The sequence below is a fragment of the Bombina bombina genome, chromosome 5, assembly GCF_027579735.1.
Source record: "Bombina bombina isolate aBomBom1 chromosome 5, aBomBom1.pri, whole genome shotgun sequence".
NCBI classification, from domain to species: domain Eukaryota; kingdom Metazoa; phylum Chordata; class Amphibia; order Anura; family Bombinatoridae; genus Bombina; species Bombina bombina.
This window is the reverse complement of record NC_069503.1, coordinates 926,148,989-926,169,724: the sequence shown is the minus strand read 5'-3', so window position 1 is coordinate 926,169,724 and position 20,736 is coordinate 926,148,989. Positions and strand designations below refer to the sequence as shown.

The window sequence follows — 20,736 nt, the reverse complement described above, 5'->3', positions numbered from 1 at the left end:
AAATATCTTTCTTTTTTACATAGAGATGTTCAGGTGATATTTTCTAGTCAGCTTTTTACAGCTATACTGCATCACTTTCAAGTGTTTCAACATTTGGGTATTACGGCCTTTTAAACCTGCTGAGCTGTAAAGGATTTGAAGACAATCAAAAACATACTGATGATTTAAATATTTGATTTAAAATTAAAAAAATGAAGCACAGCAGAGACATTGCTACATGTAATTTCTAGTTAAAGGGACATTAAAGTTAAATTAAACTTTCATGGTGATCTTAGAGCACTGGTTTTCAAACCTGTCCTCAGGCCTCCCCAACAGGCCATGTTTTGTGGATATCTGAACTAGAGCGCAGGTGAAGAAAATCAGCTGATTAGTAACCATGGTTATTTTACCTGCTCTCATTCAAGGTAAACCAGAAAACCTGGCCTGTTCAGGAGGCCTGAGGACAGGTTTGAAAACCAAAGTCTTAGAGTATGCAATTTAAAAACAAAAAACAAATCCAATTTTCTTTTAGTATCAAATTATTTTTTTGGTCTTGGTTGTTGAAAACAAAACCTAAATAGACTAATAGGAGCATACATGCATCTTTACCATTCAATGGCACCAGTGTTTGCAACAAGATATAACAATGATAATCAAAACCTGGTAATAATGATAATCCTAAACCTGTAGACTGTGAGCTCTCTGGAGCAGGGTCCTCTTCCTCCTGTTCTAGATTTGTTTAGTTGTGTTATGTTTTGTATTTTATCACAAATCCTTGTCATTGTATACCCCTATCATTGTACCCAGCTCTACTGAATTTGGCGTGCTATACAAATAAATGATAATAATGACATTGTGTGAAGTACTGCAGTTAGCATTCAATGGTACCACTGCTTGCAACAAGATTTAAATATATTGCAAACATTGTGGCAAACATTGCAACTCCAAAGCACTAAAGACAGATAGATAGATAGATAGATAGATAGATAGATAGATAGATAGATAGATAGATAGATAGATAGATAGGTAAATAGATAGATAGATATCTGAAACATGAAAGTTAAATTTTTACTTTACTTTCATCTTAAATAAATGCTACTTTTGTCAGTTTCCTGAGTGTTAGAAAGTATAAGGATAACCAACACTGATATTAATATAGATTCTAGCAGAACAGAACAAAACAGATGCTCTTAAACAAATTAACAGTACTGTATAATGCCATAACTTACCATGGTGCATAAATCCATTGTCACATAGCGCTACTCCAAAAATAATTGCTTCCTCCCTTGTCCGACAGTCACCCTGTTTTTACATGTAAGTAAAAAATATTCACTTCAATACAGTCCCCGTTCTAACTGGTATGAATTTGCACACAAATAAAAGTGTAATGTAAAATAGAAGCAAAAGCAAAGGGTTAGTTTAAAAAGACATTAAACCCCCAAAAAATTATTTCATGATTCAGATAGAGAATATAATTTTAAACAACAATAAATAGCAGTGCACATGTGTGAGCAAGTCACATGAGGCATCTATGTGCAGCCACCAATCGGCAACTAACGAGCCAATCTAGAAATGTTTTACAGCAAAAGGATATCAAGAGAATTAGGCAAATTAAATAATAGAACTAAATGAAAAAGTTGTTTAAAATTGCTTGCTCTTAGAAAATCATGAAAGAAAAAATTTGGGTTTCATGTCCTTTTAATTAATGTTTGTTTTAAAATGAGCGGTAGCTTCATGATCTGTTGGTGATGTATCTTGACAAATTCATAAAAACATAACACTTAGTTTTGTTAAGTAATATATTTCTGGATGGCAAAGAGAAACATTCATATTTGTGGTGGGTTGGAGTAGCATTATATTTTATGTGTTTCCCCATTACATTCAAATTTCTCTCCAGGCTGCTGAGTTTTTGATCATTAAACTCTTAAGTTTAAAAGTGTCAGTGAGTACTGAACAAAGTGTTCCATGGGTGTGTTTGAACTTTTGTCAGAATTCTGAGTGGAATATAACAAAGTACTTTATTATCACAAACTATTTTTTAGGCTAGTCAGTAAAAAGCTGGAACCATTTGCTATAATATATTTATAAAAATATTTTATCATAAACAAAATACAATTTTAAAATATTGTTAGTAGATTCTTTTTCATTACAAAGAAAAAAAAATCATATATATATTTTTTAAACTTGTGTTCAGTTCTACTACACGGCTAAAATAAATCCTACAGGAAAATTTGTGAAATCATAAACATACAAGGGACGTTGTTTTAACGAGAATGGGCAAATAAGTTGTCATTGCATACATTTCAGACAGTTTTTAGTTGAATTTGTGGACCCTTCATACTTAAATGCATCTGGTCTAGACAAACATATAGAGGTAGATATAAAGACATATTAAGCATTTTTGGAGGGTCAACAAAAAATATCTATTCTTGTGGTTTGAACAATCCAGCACTTCCTATGACCTGTATGATCAGATTTCTACGAAATGTAAACCTTTTTTAATGTTACCCTGATTATACATGGCTTATATGATATTTGAAAAGCTAGTCATTTCATACACAAACAGGCCATCCTTACAAAATTAATATCAAAATTATTGTAAAATGAATTTGATGGTAGTACAAATAATAATATTTTTCAATTTAGTAAACAAAATGATCGAAAAATAAAAATAAATCAAAATATATAAAATAAAAGATCATATTATTATTATTATTATTATTATTATTTTAATATTGTTATATTTTTTGCTTATTTTATATTTTGATTTGTTTTATGCTATTATCCCAAAGTGTTTTACTAGATTTGTTTAAACAGGGTGTACACTTGGGCATTAATTAGTTTTCTAAAAAAAATCACAGAGTAATTAATAAACATGTACATAAGTACGACCTATGAAAGTTCTCTACACACTACTGTAGGCCACATGCATTCTCACCTGGGCAATTAGCCAGTCTATTAGTTTGTTTGCCATTACTACTGATTTATACGTTCTCAGATGGTAGTCTTTATCTCTAAAATGCAAAAAAATAATAATCCATAAAACACATAAAAGTATGAAACAGAAATAACAGAAAAGATGATCTGTGAAATTGATGTTCACAGAAAGAGACTATAAAACATCAGCATCGCTGAAATGGTAAAACTATGCGGATTTTGTGCCAAGTCAATAAAAATCAGCTTTCATCATCAGCGGCCTATACAGATAGTGTAACATTAATTTTGTAATAATATACTTTTCATGTTCATTAGTGTGATTCTATGATTAAAAATAGAAACTGCTTATATCTATTTCATAACAACTTACATTTTCCAGCTGTTTCTATTTTCATAAACAAATATTTGGTAACTTATTTTTTTCTTAAAAAAATCATAAAATAATGAATTAAGGGATTAAAGGGACATTATACTGTAAAATAGTTTTTTCACTTAAAGGGACAGTCTACACTACAATTGTTATTGTTGAAAAAGATAGATAATGCCTTTACAGCACATTCCCCAGCTTTGCACAACTAACATTGTTAGATTAATATACTTTATAACATTTAAACCTCTAAATTTCTGCCTGTTTTTAAGTCACTACAGACAGCCTCTTATCAGATGCTTTTTTATTTGCTTTTCACATATAGATAACATTGTGTTCATGCCCAGGGAGTTATTTAGGAGTCAATAGATAATAAATAAAAAGTCATGTGATCAGGGGGCTGGAAGAAGGTTCCTAGATACAAGGTAATCACAGAGGTATACCATATATTAATATAACTGTGTTGGTTTTGCAAAACTGGGGAATGAGTAATAAAGGGATTATCTATCTTTTAAAAAATAACAATTCTATTGTAGACTGTTCCTTTAATGTGTTTCTAATGACTTGATATACAAGGTGCAGAGTATAAAATGTATGACATTGCTTTTATATTATATTTATATATATGAAATAGCTGTTTTTGTTCTTTGAACCACAATCTATTAAGGGCCAGATTATGAGTGGAGCGGTATTTTTTGCACACGTCGGGTAGCGCTCGTATTACAAATTGAAAGTAAAAAGTTTTGGCTCTTGCACTAACACAACACGTGCAAAAAGCTGTAGTTAGAATATTGAGACTGTGTAAATGTATTCCTCCATAGAAGTCAGTGGAGCAAGAAAAGTGGAAAAACCTTACACCCTACTCGTATGCAAACCTGATCACATTTTCTCAAGTGTGTTAACCAGACAAGAAAATATTAATATATCACATTCCAATGTTCTTCACATAGCAGAATATGTTCTATTGATTCATAAATACATATTTATATATTTATGATGTTTTTTTTACTACAATATATATCTATACCTATAAATTTAGATTATTATATATAGGTATAGATATATACAGATATGTATATATATATAGGAATATCTATTTATAAATACTTAGAACATGTTCTTCTATGTGCAGAACATTGGAATGTAAAATATTTACATTAAATACATAGTTAAACACTTTATTAAATATGCATATTGCATAAATATGTTTTTCATGTTTACATCTTCTTGACTGTAAAGGGCTCCAATGCATATATATTTATATATATATATATATATAGAGAGAGAGAGAGAGAGAGAGAGAGAGGTCTTTATATGTGTATATACGTCTGTAAATACATATATACACATATAAACACATAAATACATCTGTACACACATATAGACATATATAAATGCATACATGTACATATTTAGACATGTATATGTATGTATCTCTATGTTGAAGCCCTTTGCAGTCCTTTTTTTTCTGCCACCTTAGCCCCTATGTCTTTGAGCCCTTATAAGTTTTTTATGTAATATTTTTTAATATGTTTTATTAGATTATGTGTATAAATGTAATTTTGATGTGTTTTGTGACACTTTTTATTCAAGCGTAACAGTTAACCAGAGTTCTGAGGTCGTGCTATCCAGACGCATTAAATTCAATTGCACTCAAGCGATCGCATTTACTATCCATTTGTAACACAAGTGCTCCTTCACGCAAACTGTCCCAATAAACCCAATATCGATAGTGCGTAACTATTAGCGCACCACTTATAATCTGGCCCAAAATTGGTTAAGCTTGCATGGAAATCAGATCTCCTTATTTATCACCTTTTGCAGACTTTCTGTAGTAAGACTTCACAAAGGCTGAACTCACTGAAATAAAAAAAAAATCTCTCTCATTTATGTATGTGAAGCAGAGAGAAGCCCAGTGCATCATAGCACTGCATGATATTAGAGTTTTGTTACACCTACATTTCAGATTGGGTCCTTTCAGAATTATTGCATTTAAGCTTTTCACTTTCTCATTTGTATTTTAATACATTTAAATTTTGTTTTAGCAGTGATTTTACACAATCTGATAATGCTTTGAAAGTGTCTGTGTTATTTTAATAACTTAGCATCATATTTTATATATTTTTTTATACATTGCACTTTGTATCTTCTCCATTGTAAACTGACCGTTTCAGAAAGTGGGAGAGACAGGACAGTTCCCTGGGCTGAATAGGGGAGTTTCTAGGGTACATCTGAAGCTCTCTCACAAGTCTTGTGAAATTTTCTAAAAATTTTAAACAAGCTAGTCTCTCTGATTTGTCTTGCCAGCTGTATACAGGCAAAGTTTGATCAAAATTCACATTAAACTTATTTAAACTAACATAAAAGTAATAAATACCAAAATACAGACAAAAGCAAGTTAAATTGTAGTGAAAACATATTAGTTTTATTTGGAATTTATGCAAACTGAGCCTTTATATCAGCCCCAGTGGTCCTCCAGCTACCTTCTCCCCCATGTGAAATTGTGTATCCCAGAGAGCTTCATTACTTTCTATGGAAGGCATCTCTCCTCTCTCTGGGATTTCCATTTTCCTCCCCTTTTCTTAGAAAATTCAGTGAGTTCTGCCCCTGTGTCAGCACTACATTCTCTCTCCTAGAGAATGTTTGATAATATGGCCCATGGAAAGTAATGATGCTCTCTGGGAAATTAAAGCTGACAGTTTTTTAGTTTCAATTTAAATAAAACACATGCAAAGTGCAAAAAGATATGTATATATATATATATATATGTATGAGCCTAATGTGTTAAAGTTACACAGAAACTGTGAAGGCATAATCACGATTTGTAAAATCACAATCCTAAATACACTGTTCAATAGCACTGTACAATTCAAAATAGAAAGTTCAAAGTTTATATGTGATAAAATGTAATATGAAGTATAAAGTTATATACAATACAAAGCACAAAGTGTAAATGCAGCAGAACTGTCATGTCAAGCAGTGCTATATTGCACTAGGCTTGTCTCTCCTTCACATACAGAAATGCAAGGAACATCACTTGCAGAAGTAAATCAAAATAATAGGGATCTCGCAGTGCTGGAGGATTGTTTAAGAATATATCACCTGAGCAGAGAGGTTTTGAACATCAGGGCCTTTGAGAGAACAATTGAAGCTTAAAGCAACACCAAAATTGTTATTGTTTTAAAAGATAAATAATCCCTTTATTACCCATTCCCTAAATTAACATAACCAACACAGTTATATTAATACACTTTTATCTAAGTCTCTGCAAACTGCCCCCTTATTTCAGTTATTTTGACAGACCTTTTTACATTTTAGCCAATCATTGCTGGCTAAAATATGACTTGCAAAATCCCTGCTCTGGTTATGATTTGTGTTTTATAAATGCCTAGAGGAATACAGGTTGATGGCTTGCAGATCCATTACTGTGCAATTACAAGATTGCTTGCATTACCTGAAAGATAGAATGCACTTGACATCGCTTTTGGAAACAGTGTATTGCTCTGAGTCTTTTATAGTTTTTCCTTTCTATATACAAATTATAGTCTGATTCATCCTTCATATAATCCATTTATCTAAAGTGTTCATATTACTCCCTTGGCCATTTAGATTTAATGCACGTTTGGTGGTTTAACCAAATTAAATAATTCCATAAGTTTAGTTCATTCACTCTCAAGGGTATCTGCCCTTGTATCCATCGGCCAGACAATCTGGCTCAGGGCAGAACATTCTTAATGTTTGTACATCACATACTGGGCCAGATTAAGAGTGGAGCGCATAATATTGTAATTTAAGGCTATGGCCTCTATTTATCACAGGTCTTGCGGACCTAATCCGACACTGCGGATCAGGTCCGCAAGACCTCGCTGAATGCGGAGAGCAATATGCTCTCCGTATTCAGCATTGCACCAGCAGCTCACAAGAGCTGCTGGTGTAACGCCGCCAGCAGGGAGGTTTCAATCAACCCGATCGTACTCAATCAAGTTGAATTGTGGTGATTCCTGCTCAGAGCAGGCGGACAGAGTTATGGAGCAGCCGTCTTTAGAACGCTGCTTCATAACTGCTGTTTCTGGCGAGTCTGAAGAGTCGCCAGAAACACGGGCCATCAAGCTCCATTCGGAGCTTGATAGATAGGCCCCTATGTATATTCTTCAATACCTAAAAATATTCAAATACACACATGGATAAATAAATTCAACAAGTTGACAAAAAAAAATCACAGACTTTATTTTAAGAACTGTCTAGATTTGCTTTTGATGTCAGTAATAGCTCTAAAAGGTAAACAGTTCTGTTCCCTGTGTTTGGTCAAGTCAGTGAGGGAATTACCAGAATATGAGTACAGACAGTAAACTGTACTTCTAGACACATCTGGAACAAATTAAATTAGTTATATAGAAACATAATGGTTGGTTTAGAGTATCCACATGGCATTATTCATTTGCTTATTTTGCAGATCCTTAGTGCTTCCATCTTGTCATTATTCTATATGGGATTCATCATTACATATGACAACAACTGAAGAAGAATAATGCTCTTTAATAAATGACCTCAGGCTGCACCTTAGGCCAGCTAGCAGATTCTCAGAGTAGAAGATTGACCAGGGGAATACATTAGCTGCCTATTATAAAAATAATTTTGCCATAAATTCTAAGTAAAACACAGCTAAGTTGATTTAGTATGATATGTTTTCACATTTCAAACTATATGTTAAGGTACAATTCTGTAGCGTAACATAAATATTTTTGGTACTTACTATTCATATAGAAATTAATTGATTTTACTGAATACCTAAATGGCTTACTTACCTTATTACAGGCGTAAAAAGACTATGAAGACGGCAGTACAATCTTACACCCTGTTAAAAAATGATTAGTGTTTACATAGTAATATAACATGAGAGATATATAAGATACGGAATTGCATCATTAGGATAAATCAAGTCAACATTGATTTCATTATCATTGTAGAGTATTTTAACAAATTGATGCTGTAAAATACCATAGATTAGCAATTAAAATGAAGATAATTTAAAGGGGCAATAAACACTTTCAGATTGTAATATTAAATGTTTTTATATATGCATATTAAAAAAATATTGTTTTAACTCCTTTTTGCCCCTTTTCATGTAATTTAACCTTGGAAATTGTCCCTAATTGGAATCAGCAGTTGTGATAAGATAAGTAAGTTTTGCTACCAAAAAGACAGTGACTCTAGTTATAAGTCCAGTGAATCTAATTATTAAAGGGACACTAAACCCAATTTTTTTCTTTCATGATTCAGATAGAGCATGTAATTTTAAGAAACGTTCTAATTTACTCCTATTTTCATTTTGTCTTCATTCTCTTGCTATCTTTATTAGAAAATCAAGAATGTAATTTAGAAACTGGCCAATTTTGGTTTGCAACCTGGGTTGTGCTTGCTGATTGGTGGCTAAAGGCACCCACCAATAAACAAGTGCTGTACAGGGTCCAAACCAAACTTTGGCTGGTTCCTTAGCTTAGATGCCTTCTTTTTTCAAATAAAGATAGCAAGAGAATGAAGAAAAATTGATAATAGGAGTAAATTTGAAAGCTGCTTAAAATTGCATGCTCTATCTGAACCATGAAAGAAAAAAATGTGGGTTTAGAATACCTTTAAGTCTGACATGAGAAAACTTTGAACTCAACCCATCATCATCATTTCAGTCTATTAGAATTATGCCTGTTTGAATTGTTTAGGTCACCTTAGTTCTGAATGTCATACATTTAGGAAACTTGTATTTATTACATGTAGATTTGGTAGAGAACAAACATATAAATAACATAAATTTCCTAACATAAACAGTTAATGAGATTTTGTATTACAGAAAACTTTGTGTGTGTTTTATTGCAATTTTTCTGAGTACACTAACTGATTCAATTCATGGCAGGTGTAAAATTAAACCTTTACTATATTTTTGGCAATTTTTGATTAACAGCCTAATAAAGTCTAAAAACGTTCTTGATTTAGACAATATAACTGTTGTGCTTGCAATAATGTTTGTAACAATGTTATACATATAGTGCTAGTGGGCGTGGCACGTTCACGCTCTTGAGGCCACATCAGTACACTCTCAAGAAAAGAAGATACATTTCAAAAAAGCATACCAAAAGTAGAAGTAAATCTGAAGTAAATTGGGGGGGTTTGCACACTGAATCATTATTTATAAAAAAAAAATATATAGTTTAAAAGTGTTAGTTGATCACTAATTTAAAGTGACATTAAATGCTTTTGTGTAAAAATATGTATTTGATATAAAAAAAGTGGGGAGGATTCCTCAGTCCAAGGTATCTTACAGGTTTTCTGACTGTGAAACCATTTAAAATCATTTGGAAACAGTTTTATGGATGGGGGAGGGGGGTTGAATATGAAAATGGCTTGTCATACTGACAAAACCAATCTGAAGAGCTTGTCTAACACACTCTAATTGCTAAAAAAAAATCCCAGACATAAATAGTTACCTTGGATATCACTTCCTGCATTTCATTTCTCGGATAGAATGTACCATCATCATATCGAAACCTATATAGCAATAGCTCTGATTTAAATTGGTGCTTATCTGTAACTAAAACAAAAAAAAATTATGTTAAACAAGAAACCTTATCAACTTATTAGACTAATGCAATTCACATTACTTAGGAGAAAGAGCTTCTACAGTTGACTCAACACTAGACGTTCCTTCATTTCATTACAAATGCACATTCTTTTAACAAAACACGGATATTCATCTTGTTTTAACAAGATGAATATCCGAAAGAATGCAGCACAAAATTTAAAGAAAATTAAGGAATAATGCTGAATTCAAAAGTATTAATTTGTTTCCTTTAAATAGTCAAAAATACTTACCTAGGCCCTGGAGAGCCAAGCTCCCAGGGCCTGCACTAAGCGTGGTTAGTTAAGTATTTTAGTTGCTACAGGTAAACTTTTTTTACATGCAGTAGTGGAACACGTAAGATTGATGAAAAGGAATGTAAATGTTCCACAAATGATTGAATATTCAAAAGTAAACAAAACAAAGTATTTTGAATATCCGGAATGAAAGATTCGGCCAGACTAAAAATGTAACTTGTCTACTTAACATAACCATGGTCATGATTCTATACCTGCTACTATTGATCAACAGATTTGACAGCTTTGTCTTGGCTTGCAAGCCATCAAACTCAAGCTACAGTATTTAGGTGAGCACTGTTCAAAGGGAGGATTGTGTTGGGTCAGCAGTTTAAGGTTGGGTCATATCAAGGCCATGGTTTAATTTAATTGTGGTGGGGTAAAGTTGTGATTAGTGCTACTGGGTTATAATGCTAGTACATATATATTGTAGTCCTCAATCATAATCTATCGTGAGCAGCGTTTTTGTTTGTTTTTTGGGGCAAAAAGTATTTTTTTTCGATTTGGTAAAATCACAATGCACAATTTTGGCTGATTCTTGCAATTGTAAAGGGTTTTCAGCCACTTGAAAAAAAAGCCCTATCTTCATTATGGAGCCAAAAACTGCTCTGAGATCACAATACATTTTTGGCTCTTTTTTCAACTTTTTTTCAAGACCATTTTTGGCTTATCACACCTAGTACCTTAAGACACTTGATAAGTCATTTGGAAGGGCTTTCTGGCCCAAAACTATTTCCAAAGAGTCTTTAATATTGCCCCTATGTTAAACACTCTGAAATGGCCACTGGAGACATTCTAGAGTTTGTTAACATACATTGTATTGGGACTTATACATATCTAAATGCGATGACTACTTTCATGTGCAGCTAAGGACATTTGCAGGAAAACTCAGTTCAGGTCACCTACATCTACAAATGGCGTAATTTTATATTTCATATTTGATTGTATTTCTCACCCACACTGTCAATATTGTTACAAACAAACAATACAAAAAATTGTGTTTTTACAAGAAATCACATAATCGTGACTTTCAGAGTAAACTATTGCAGTCCGTTTACATGCGCACCACAGCTAACCCATCTAAATTAATCTATTATGTTTTCTGTAAAGGTAGGCTGTGCACTGTTTTTCTATCGCTATATGGGCAACTTTCACAAAGATTCTTTTAAACTATATTTATTCCTCTTGCTTGTTTAAGGTCCGGATCCATTTTGGTATGAACTGAACACAAAATGGCGAGTTTCTATGCAAAACACTTTTACAGGAGTTTTACTTCTTTTAAAATGTAAATCTCAACCCCACTTCCCAGCTGCTTGGTGTCTTTCTAAGAGACCCTAAAACAAAATTGTGCATTCGTAAATAACTTTTATAGGGGATAAGCTTTCATGCATGCTAAATCCAAACTCATTCACGAGACTGAATATATTAACGAACTTGTAATCTGGAATATGACTTAGTTTGGACTTTACAGTTTAAAAGAAGTGAAAAGCCTATAAAAAAGTTATTAGAAGAAACTTGCAGTTGCCATCTTGTGTACAGTTTACGTCAACATGGAACCGGGTCTTTAGCAAACAAGAGAAATAAATATAGTTTAAGAAAATCTTTGTGAAAGTTGCCAAACGCCCATATAGCAATAGAAAAACAGTGCACATTATACCCATTGAGATAACATAATTTATGCACTTAGATGGGTTAGCAGTGCTGCAGATTGAAAACAATTGCAATTGTTAAGTCTGAAAGGTGAGAATATGGGATCTCTTGTTAAAACATAATTTTAATTATGACTATATTGTTTGTAACAATCACGCCAGTTTTAGTAAGAAATACAATCAAATATTAAATAGGAAGTCATGCCATTTGTATATGTTGTTGTCCTGAAGTGCTCATAAAAGTCTGTCAATCCTGCCGAGATACATATGACAGTCATATGAAGACTGAGTGTCTTGTGATGACAATAGGTAAACTTCACACATGTAAATTAGTTTTGCCTTGCTGAGTGAACAAATGAGTTCCATGAATAGAGTTTTGCTGTAACCTTAAAGGACCAGTCAACACAGTAGATTTACATAATTAACAAATGCAAGATAACAAGACAATGCAATAGCACTTAGTCTGAACTTCAAATGAGTAGTAGATTTTTTTTCTGATAATTTTAAAAGTTATGTCTTTTTCCACTCCCCCTGTACCATGTGACAGTCATCAGCCAATCACAAATGCATACACGTACCATGTGACAGCCATTAACCATTCCCAAATGCATACACACTTATTCCTGCACATGCTCAGTAGGAGCTGGTGATTCAAAAAGTTTAAATAAAAAAAGACTGTGCACATTTTGTTAATGGAAGTAAATTGGAAAGTTGTTTAAAATGGCATGCTCTATCTGAATAATGAAAGTTTAATTTTGATTGAGTGTCCCTTTAAAGTGATTGTAAAGTTTAGACGTTTAATACACAGTATGTAAATCTATTTATAAAAACAGTGGCACTTAGATACGGGTAGAGGAACAGAGCAATATTTACCATCTCTAAATGGTAAATATTTTACAAAGGAAACATGTTTAAATATTTTAATGAATTAAAGTGCCACTGTTTCTATAAATAGTTTTATATACTGTGTATTAATGACTTTGAGATGGGTGAATAGGCTGAATAGGCTACTGTATGTGCATGTTTTAGGAGAACTCACAGTTTCTATTTTGAAAACAAAAACAGGCAATTAACTCACAAAAGGTCCTTTAACTACCAATATGATTTTGCATTGTGATTGCTCGAGAGACTGGGCTGCAATATATATTATACATGGAAATATACTGCACTCTCACCTTTCTATGAGTGCTAGTGAGCACCCACAGCAATGCCATTTTATGTGTACTCATTTGAGTTTGAGAGTCCATTTCTTTGTTTTGTTTTGTTTTGACTTTGTCACCCTTCTTTGCACAACACATTTATTAGAGACAATGATTTAATAATATAACAAATCAGATAAATGGAATTGTCTTCCAGCTGAAGTGGAAAAGATACAAATTAACATTAATATCAATTAAGCTTAAACTTTTAATCTACACAAGTTCATGCCTAGTTGTTTCATTTTAAATACATGTGTGAAGTGCTTTACCTATATCTAGCACTATAATAAAGTAGATTGATGAGTAACAAATTCGCTCTTCCCTTCTATTAAAGGGGCATTATACTTTAAAAGTTTCACCCCTGCACTGTGTTACCAATAATCGATTTCACCTGCTGTAGTCTATTATGTTGTTTACTAATAGCTCATTTACCTTAATTTGACATTTGACATAGCTGAATCAGTACTTCAATGTTAGCTATAGAATAGCTATGTAAACTAAAGGCCGCAACAGAAATTAACTTCCTACTGCGGGAGGAAGAGAAAGAGAGAACTTCCATTTGAAAGGGTGTTCCTGCATCAACTTTAAATACAATGCATTCTTCTCTGTTGCTTGTCTGAGTACACAATCTATTTTAAAGGGATACTAAACCCATTTTTTTCTTTCATAATTCAGATAGAGCATGCAATTTTAAGCAACTTTCTAATTTACTCCTATTATCAATTTTTTTCTTTGATCTCATGTTATCTTTATTTGAAAAAGCAGGAATATAAGGTTAAGAGCCGGCCTATATTTGGTTCAGCACCTGGGTAGCGCTTGCTAATTGGTGGCTAAATGTAGCAAAAAAATCAGCAAGCTCTACCCAGGTGCTGAATCAAAAATGGGCCGGCCCCTAACCTTACATTCTTGCCTTTTCAAATAAAGATAACAAGAGAAAGAAGAAAAAATAATAATAGGAGTAAATTAGAATGTTGCTTAAAATTGCATTTTCTATCTGAATTATGAAAGAAAAAATTGGGTTTAATATGTCAAAAAACAGGAAACATTATTATAGATGGCATCCTTAAACATCTTCCATTTTTTAGTAGAAACATAATAACTTATTGAAAGCCTTGTACTTAGCACACAGCTGTATACAATGTCTGACTCAGAGAACTATCATCCTTGTGTATTACAGCACAAAAATGTATTTAGTAAAAACCAAGCAGATGGTTCATTTATATTTTTAAAGAATTCTATTTTCAGAACAAAACAGCTGCAAACACTTGCTAATGAAAGTATGCTGCCTCGTCTATGCATTCACTCCCGTGGAATTAACATTTTCTTATGAGTTCAGCTAATCATATTTTTTTCTGAAAATCCTTAATAATGAATTGTGAAGGCAATTGCAAATCTGATCTGTTCAACCTTGTAAAATATAAAAGGCTTAGAAAAAATATTATAAATGCACAATATAGGCAGGGGTAATGTACATTGTAGAAGTATTATTGAAATGAATAATCTTGTATTTCATAATTAATTTATCTTAAAATAAAAATAGGTAGCAAGAAATAAGCTTTGGAGTTTACTAATCAAAGCAATTAAGCAGCAAATGAAATTTAAAATGAATGAAATGTAATTACTTAAAGTAATCGCATGTGCTTGAGTTTAACATGTGCCCTTATGTCCATGACCAATATCTCAAGGGTAACACGTGTAATGGAAGCCGGATTGATCACTCATGGGATATTCAAGTGCTTAGTCACTGTTCTGGCAGCGTAACAAGGTCAAGTTCTTTATACTTGGAAAAGGTTTATTGATATTTAGGGCCAGATTATGAGTGGAGTGCTATTTAGCACATACGCTAGAGCGCTAATTGCCCTAAAAGTAAACTTTTTGCGCATGTTGGGTTGCGCTCATATTATGAGTTTAAAGTAAAAAAAGTTTGTGCTTTTGCACTAACCCGCAAACAGCTTACTACTAGTGCAATTAGAATATCGCAAGTGCAATAACCTATTCCCCATAGAAGTCAATGGAGAAAAAAAAGTGGGGGACAAAACAACACCCAGCTTGCACGCTAACTCGATCGGTGCATATTCTCAAGTACACTAACCCGACGTAAAAATATGAATTTTTCACATTCCAATGTTCTTCACAAAGAAGAATATGTTCAATGTATTCATGAATACATATTTCTACATATATCTGATGGTATTTTGGTACAATATATATCTATACCTATATATATAGATGATAATATATAGGTATAGATATATACAGATATTTATAGGAATATCTATTTCAAAATACTTAGGCCTAGATTTAGAGTTCGGCGGTAAAAGGGCTGTTAACGCTCCGCGGGTTTTTTTCTGGCCGCACCATAAATTTAACTCTGGTATCGAGAGTTCAAACAAATGCTGCGTTAGGCTCCAAAAAAGGAGCGTAGAGCATTTTTACCGCAAATGCAACTCTCGATACCAGAGTTGCTTACGGACGCGGCCGGCATCAAAAACGTGCTCGTGCACGATTCTCCCATAGGAAACAATGGGGCTGTTTGAGCTGAAAAAAAACCTAACACCTGCAAAAAAGCAGCGTTCAGCTCCTAACGCAGCCCCATTGTTTCCTATGGGGAAACACTTCCTACGTCTGCACCTAACACCCTAACATGTACCCCGAGTCTAAACACCCCTAACCTTACACTTATTAACCCCTAATCTGCCGCCCCCGCTATCGCTGACCCCTGCATTACACTTTTAACCCCTAATCTGCCGCTCCGTAAACCGCCGCCACCTACGTTATCCCTATGTACCCCTAATCTGCTGCCCTAACATCGCCGACCCCTATGTTATATTTATTAACCCCTAATCTGCCCCCCACAACGTCGCCGACACCTGCCTACACTTATTAACCCCTAATCTGCCGAGCGGACCTGAGCGCTACTATAATAAAGTTATTAAGCCCTAATCCGCCTCACTAACCCTATCATAAATAGTATTAACCCCTAATCTGCCCTCCCTAACATCGCCGACACCTACCTTCAATTATTAACCCCTAATCTGTCGACCGGAGCTCACCGCTATTCTAATAAATGTATTAACCCCTAAAGCTAAGTCTAACCCTAACACTAACACCCCCCTAAGTTAAATATAATTTTTATCTAACGAAATAAATTAACTCTTATTAAATAAATAATTCCTATTTAAAGCTAAATACTTACCTGTAAAATAAATCCTAATATAGCTACAATATAAATTATAATTATATTATAGCTATTTTAGGATTAATATTTATTTTACAGGCAACTTTGTAATTATTTTAACCAGGTACAATAGCTATTAAATAGTTAAGAACTATTTAATAGTTACCTAGTTAAAATAATTACAAATTTACCTGCAAAATAAATCCTAACCTAAGATATAATTAAACCTAACACTACCCTATCAATAAAATAATTAAATAAACTACCTACAATTACCTACAATTAACCTAACACTACACTATCAATAAATTAATTAAACACAATTGCTACAAATAAATAAAATTAAATAAACTATCTAAAGTACAAAAAATAAAAAAGAACTAAGTTACAGAAAATAATAAAATATTTACAAACATAAGAGAAATATTACAACAATTTTAAACTAATTACACCTACTCTAAGCCCCCTAATAAAATAACAAAGCCCCCCAAAATAAAAAATTCCCTACCCTATTCTAAAATACAAATATTACAAGCTCTTTTACCTTACCAGCCCTGAACAGGGCCCTTTGCGGGGCATGCCCCAAGAATTTCAGCTCTTTTGCCTGTAAAAAAAAACATACAATACCCCCCCCCCAACATTACAACCCACCACCCACATACCCCTAATCTAACCCAAACCCCCCTTAAATAAACCTAACACTACCCCCCTGATGATCTTCCTACCTTGTCTTCACCATGCCAGGTTCACCGATCCGTCCTGGCTCCAAGATCTTCATCTAACCCAAGCGGGGGCTAGACATCCACTGAAGAAGTCCAGAAGAGGGTCCAAAGTCTTCCTCCTATCCGGCAAGAAGAGGACATCCGGACCGGCAAACATCTTCTCCAAGCGGCATCTTCTATCTTCTTCCATCCGATGACGACCGGCTCCATCTTGAAGACCTCCAGCGCGGATCCATCCTCTTCTTCCGACGACTAGACGACGAATGACGGTTCCTTTAAGGGACGTCATCCAAGATGGCGTCCCTCGAATTCCGATTGGCTGATAGGATTCTATCAGCCAATCGGAATTAAGGTAGGAATTTTCTGATTGGCTGATGGAATCAGCCAATCAGAATATAGTTCAATCCGATTGGCTGATCCAATCAGCCAATCAGATTGAGCTCGCATTCTATTGGCTGTTCCGATCAGCCAATAGAATGCGAGCTCAATCTGATTGGCTGATTGGATCAGCCAATCGGATTGAACTATATTCTGATTGGCTGATTCCATCAGCCAATCAGAAAATTCCTACCTTAATTCCGATTGGCTGATAGAATCCTATCAGCCAATCGGAATTCGAGGGACGCCATCTTGGATGACGTCCCTTAAAGGAACCGTCATTCGTCGTCTAGTCGTCGGAAGAAGAGGATGGATCCGCGCTGGAGGTCTTCAAGATGGAGCCGGTCGTCATCGGATGGAAGAAGATAGAAGATGCCGCTTGGAGAAGATGTTTGCCGGTCCGGATGTCCTCTTCTTGCCGGATAGGAGGAAGACTTTGGACCCTCTTCTGGACTTCTTCAGTGGATGTCTAGCCCCCGCTTGGGTTAGATGAAGATCTTGGAGCCAGGACGGATCGGTGAACCTGGCATGGTGAAGACAAGGTAGGAAGATCATCAGGGGGGTAGTGTTAGGTTTATTTAAGGGGGGTTTGGGTTAGATTAGGGGTATGTGGGTGGTGGGTTGTAATGTTGGGGGGGGGGGTATTGTATGTTTTTTTTTACAGGCAAAAGAGCTGAAATTCTTGGGGCATGCCCCGCAAAGGGCCCTGTTCAGGGCTGGTAAGGTAAAAGAGCTTGTAATATTTGTATTTTAGAATAGGGTAGGGAATTTTTTATTTTGGGGGGCTTTGTTATTTTATTAGGGGGCTTAGAGTAGGTGTAATTAGTTTAAAATTGTTGTAATATTTCTCTTATGTTTGTAAATATTTTATTATTTTCTGTAACTTAGTTCTTTTTTATTTTTTGTACTTTAGATAGTTTATTTAATTTTATTTATTTGTAGCAATTGTGTTTAATTAATTTATTGATAGTGTAGTGTTAGGTTAATTGTAGGTAATTGTAGGTAGTTTATTTAATTATTTTATTGATAGGGTAGTGTTAGGTTTAATTATATCTTAGGTTAGGATTTATTTTGCAGGTAAATTTGTAATTATTTTAACTAGGTAACTATTAAATAGTTCTTAACTATTTAATAGCTATTGTACCTGGTTAAAATAATTACAAAGTTGCCTGTAAAATAAATATTAATCCTAAAATAGCTATAATATAATTATAATTTATATTGTAGCTATATTAGGATTTATTTTACAGGTAAGTATTTAGCTTTAAATAGGAATTATTTATTTAATAAGAGTTAATTTATTTCGTTAGATAAAAATTATATTTAACTTAGGGGGGTGTTAGTGTTAGGGTTAGACTTAGCTTTAGGGGTTAATACATTTATTAGAATAGCGGTGAGCTCCGGTCGGCAGATTAGGGGTTAATAATTGAAGGTAGGTGTCGGCGATGTTAGGGAGGGCAGATTAGGGGTTAATACTATTTATGATAGGGTTAGTGAGGCGGATTAGGGGTTAATAACTTTATTATAGTAGCGCTCAGGTCCGCTCGGCAGATTAGGGGTTAATAAGTGTAGGTAGGTGTCGGCGACGTTGTGGGGGGCAGATTAGGGGTTAATAAATATAACATAGGGGTCGGCGATGTTAGGGGTAGCAGATTAGGGGTACATAGGGATAACGTAGGTGGCGGCGATTTGCGGTCGGAAGATTAGGGGTTAATTATTTTAAGTAGCTTGCGGCGACGTTGTGGGGGGCAAGTTAGGGGTTAATAGATATAATACAGGGGTCGGCGGTGTTAGGGGCAGCAGATTAGGGGTACATAAGTATAACGTAGGTGGCGGTCGGCAGATTAGGGGTTAAAAATTTTAATCGAGTGGCGGCGATGTGGGGGGACCTCGGTTTAGGGGTACATAGGTAGTTTATGGGTGTTAGTGTACTTTAGGGTACAGTAGTTAAGAGCTTTATAAACCGGCGTTAGCCAGAAAGCTCTTAACTCCTGCTTTTTTCAGGCGGCTGGAATCTTGTCGTTAGAGCTCTAACGCTCACTGCAGAAACGACTCTAAATACCAGCGTTAGAAAGATCCCATTGAAAAGATAGGCTACGCAAATGGCGTAGGGGGATCTGCGGTATGGAAAAGTCGCGGCTGAAAAGTGAGCGTTAGACCCTTTAATCACTGACTCCAAATACCAGCGGGCGCCCAAAACCAGCGTTAGGAGCCTCTAACGCTGGTTTTGACGGCTACCGCCGAACTCTAAATCTAGGCCTTAGAATATATTCTGCTATGTGCAGAACATTGGAATGTCAAATATTTACAGTAAATACACAGTATAACACTTTATTAAATATGAATATTGCATAAATATGAATTTTCATGTTTTCATCTATTTATATATGTATATATATATATATATATATATATACATCTTTAGACATGTGTATATGTATGTATCTCTATGCTAAAGCCCTTTGACTGCTTTGACACCTCATATCTTTGAGCACTTATAACTTTTGTGTGCAATATTTTTTTTAAATATTTTTTTATTAGATGGTGCTATTATGAGTGTAATTGTACTTTGTATTGTTTATTCGATATGTTTTGTACTTTTTATTTTCACGAAACAGTTAACCAGAGCTCTGAAGTCACAGTAATTATTTTAGCGTAAATCACTATTGCGCTCAAGCGATCGCGTTTACTTTCAACTTGTAATACGAGCACAATTTAACTTGCGCAAAAACAATTGCAAAACCCCGATATCGCTTGCACACAAACTATTGCGCTCCACTCGTAATCTGGCACTTATTAGGGTAGGTTACATGGAACCTTAAAGTTAATTAACTGTACCTTTTATAGTTTTTTTAAACATATTATTATCCATACTCTCAATAAAAAGTTGCTAAACTTATGGTAAGTTTAAATTATCCAATGTTATTTTAAAATAATATTAAAGAAGAAATGCAACTAATGATGTAAATATCAAGTGTTTTTATTTCAAATGCATTAATTACTTCCAGAGACAATTTAACACAAAGATTGCCTACTCTTATTTATTAGATATTATACTTTTTGCATTACTGACCCTAATAACTGTGGAGTTGATTCCAATATTTCCAATTGTGTTTATCGTCTGTTTTATGGCTCTTGATATGCATTGTTCAACATTGAAGCGCAATTCAAAAGATCACACTGTTTACTTATTTGAAAAATAAGATCAGATACAAACAGATATTTGCAAAATCTGCCAAAAGAATGTATGGACAACATCCCCATCACAATCCATCCAACCACAAGTTATTGACTAAATATCGACCACAAAATGGACACATTGAGTTCCACAATCAAAGGAATTTGATAAATGGTCATCGTCCACAGATTGATTGTTAACACATTTGGGCCAATTATCTCTGCATGCTCAGACCAGAAAAAC

The 20,736-nt window shown here is 34.1% G+C and overlaps 1 protein-coding gene across 1 annotated transcript in view; it reads right to left on the bottom strand.

Moving 5' to 3' along the window:
• Nucleotides 1–20,736, bottom strand: part of PREX2 (phosphatidylinositol-3,4,5-trisphosphate dependent Rac exchange factor 2) — a 689,594-nt gene that overhangs the window by 376,655 nt on the left and 292,203 nt on the right. Inside the window, exons 12-15 of the mRNA XM_053715101.1 lie at nucleotides 9,763–9,866; nucleotides 8,089–8,138; nucleotides 2,918–2,993; nucleotides 1,209–1,281 (exon numbers count right to left, since the gene is read on the bottom strand). Coding sequence (XP_053571076.1) covers nucleotides 1,209–1,281; nucleotides 2,918–2,993; nucleotides 8,089–8,138; nucleotides 9,763–9,866 — 303 coding nt within the window. The remainder of the gene's footprint in view (nucleotides 1–1,208; nucleotides 1,282–2,917; nucleotides 2,994–8,088; nucleotides 8,139–9,762; nucleotides 9,867–20,736) is intronic.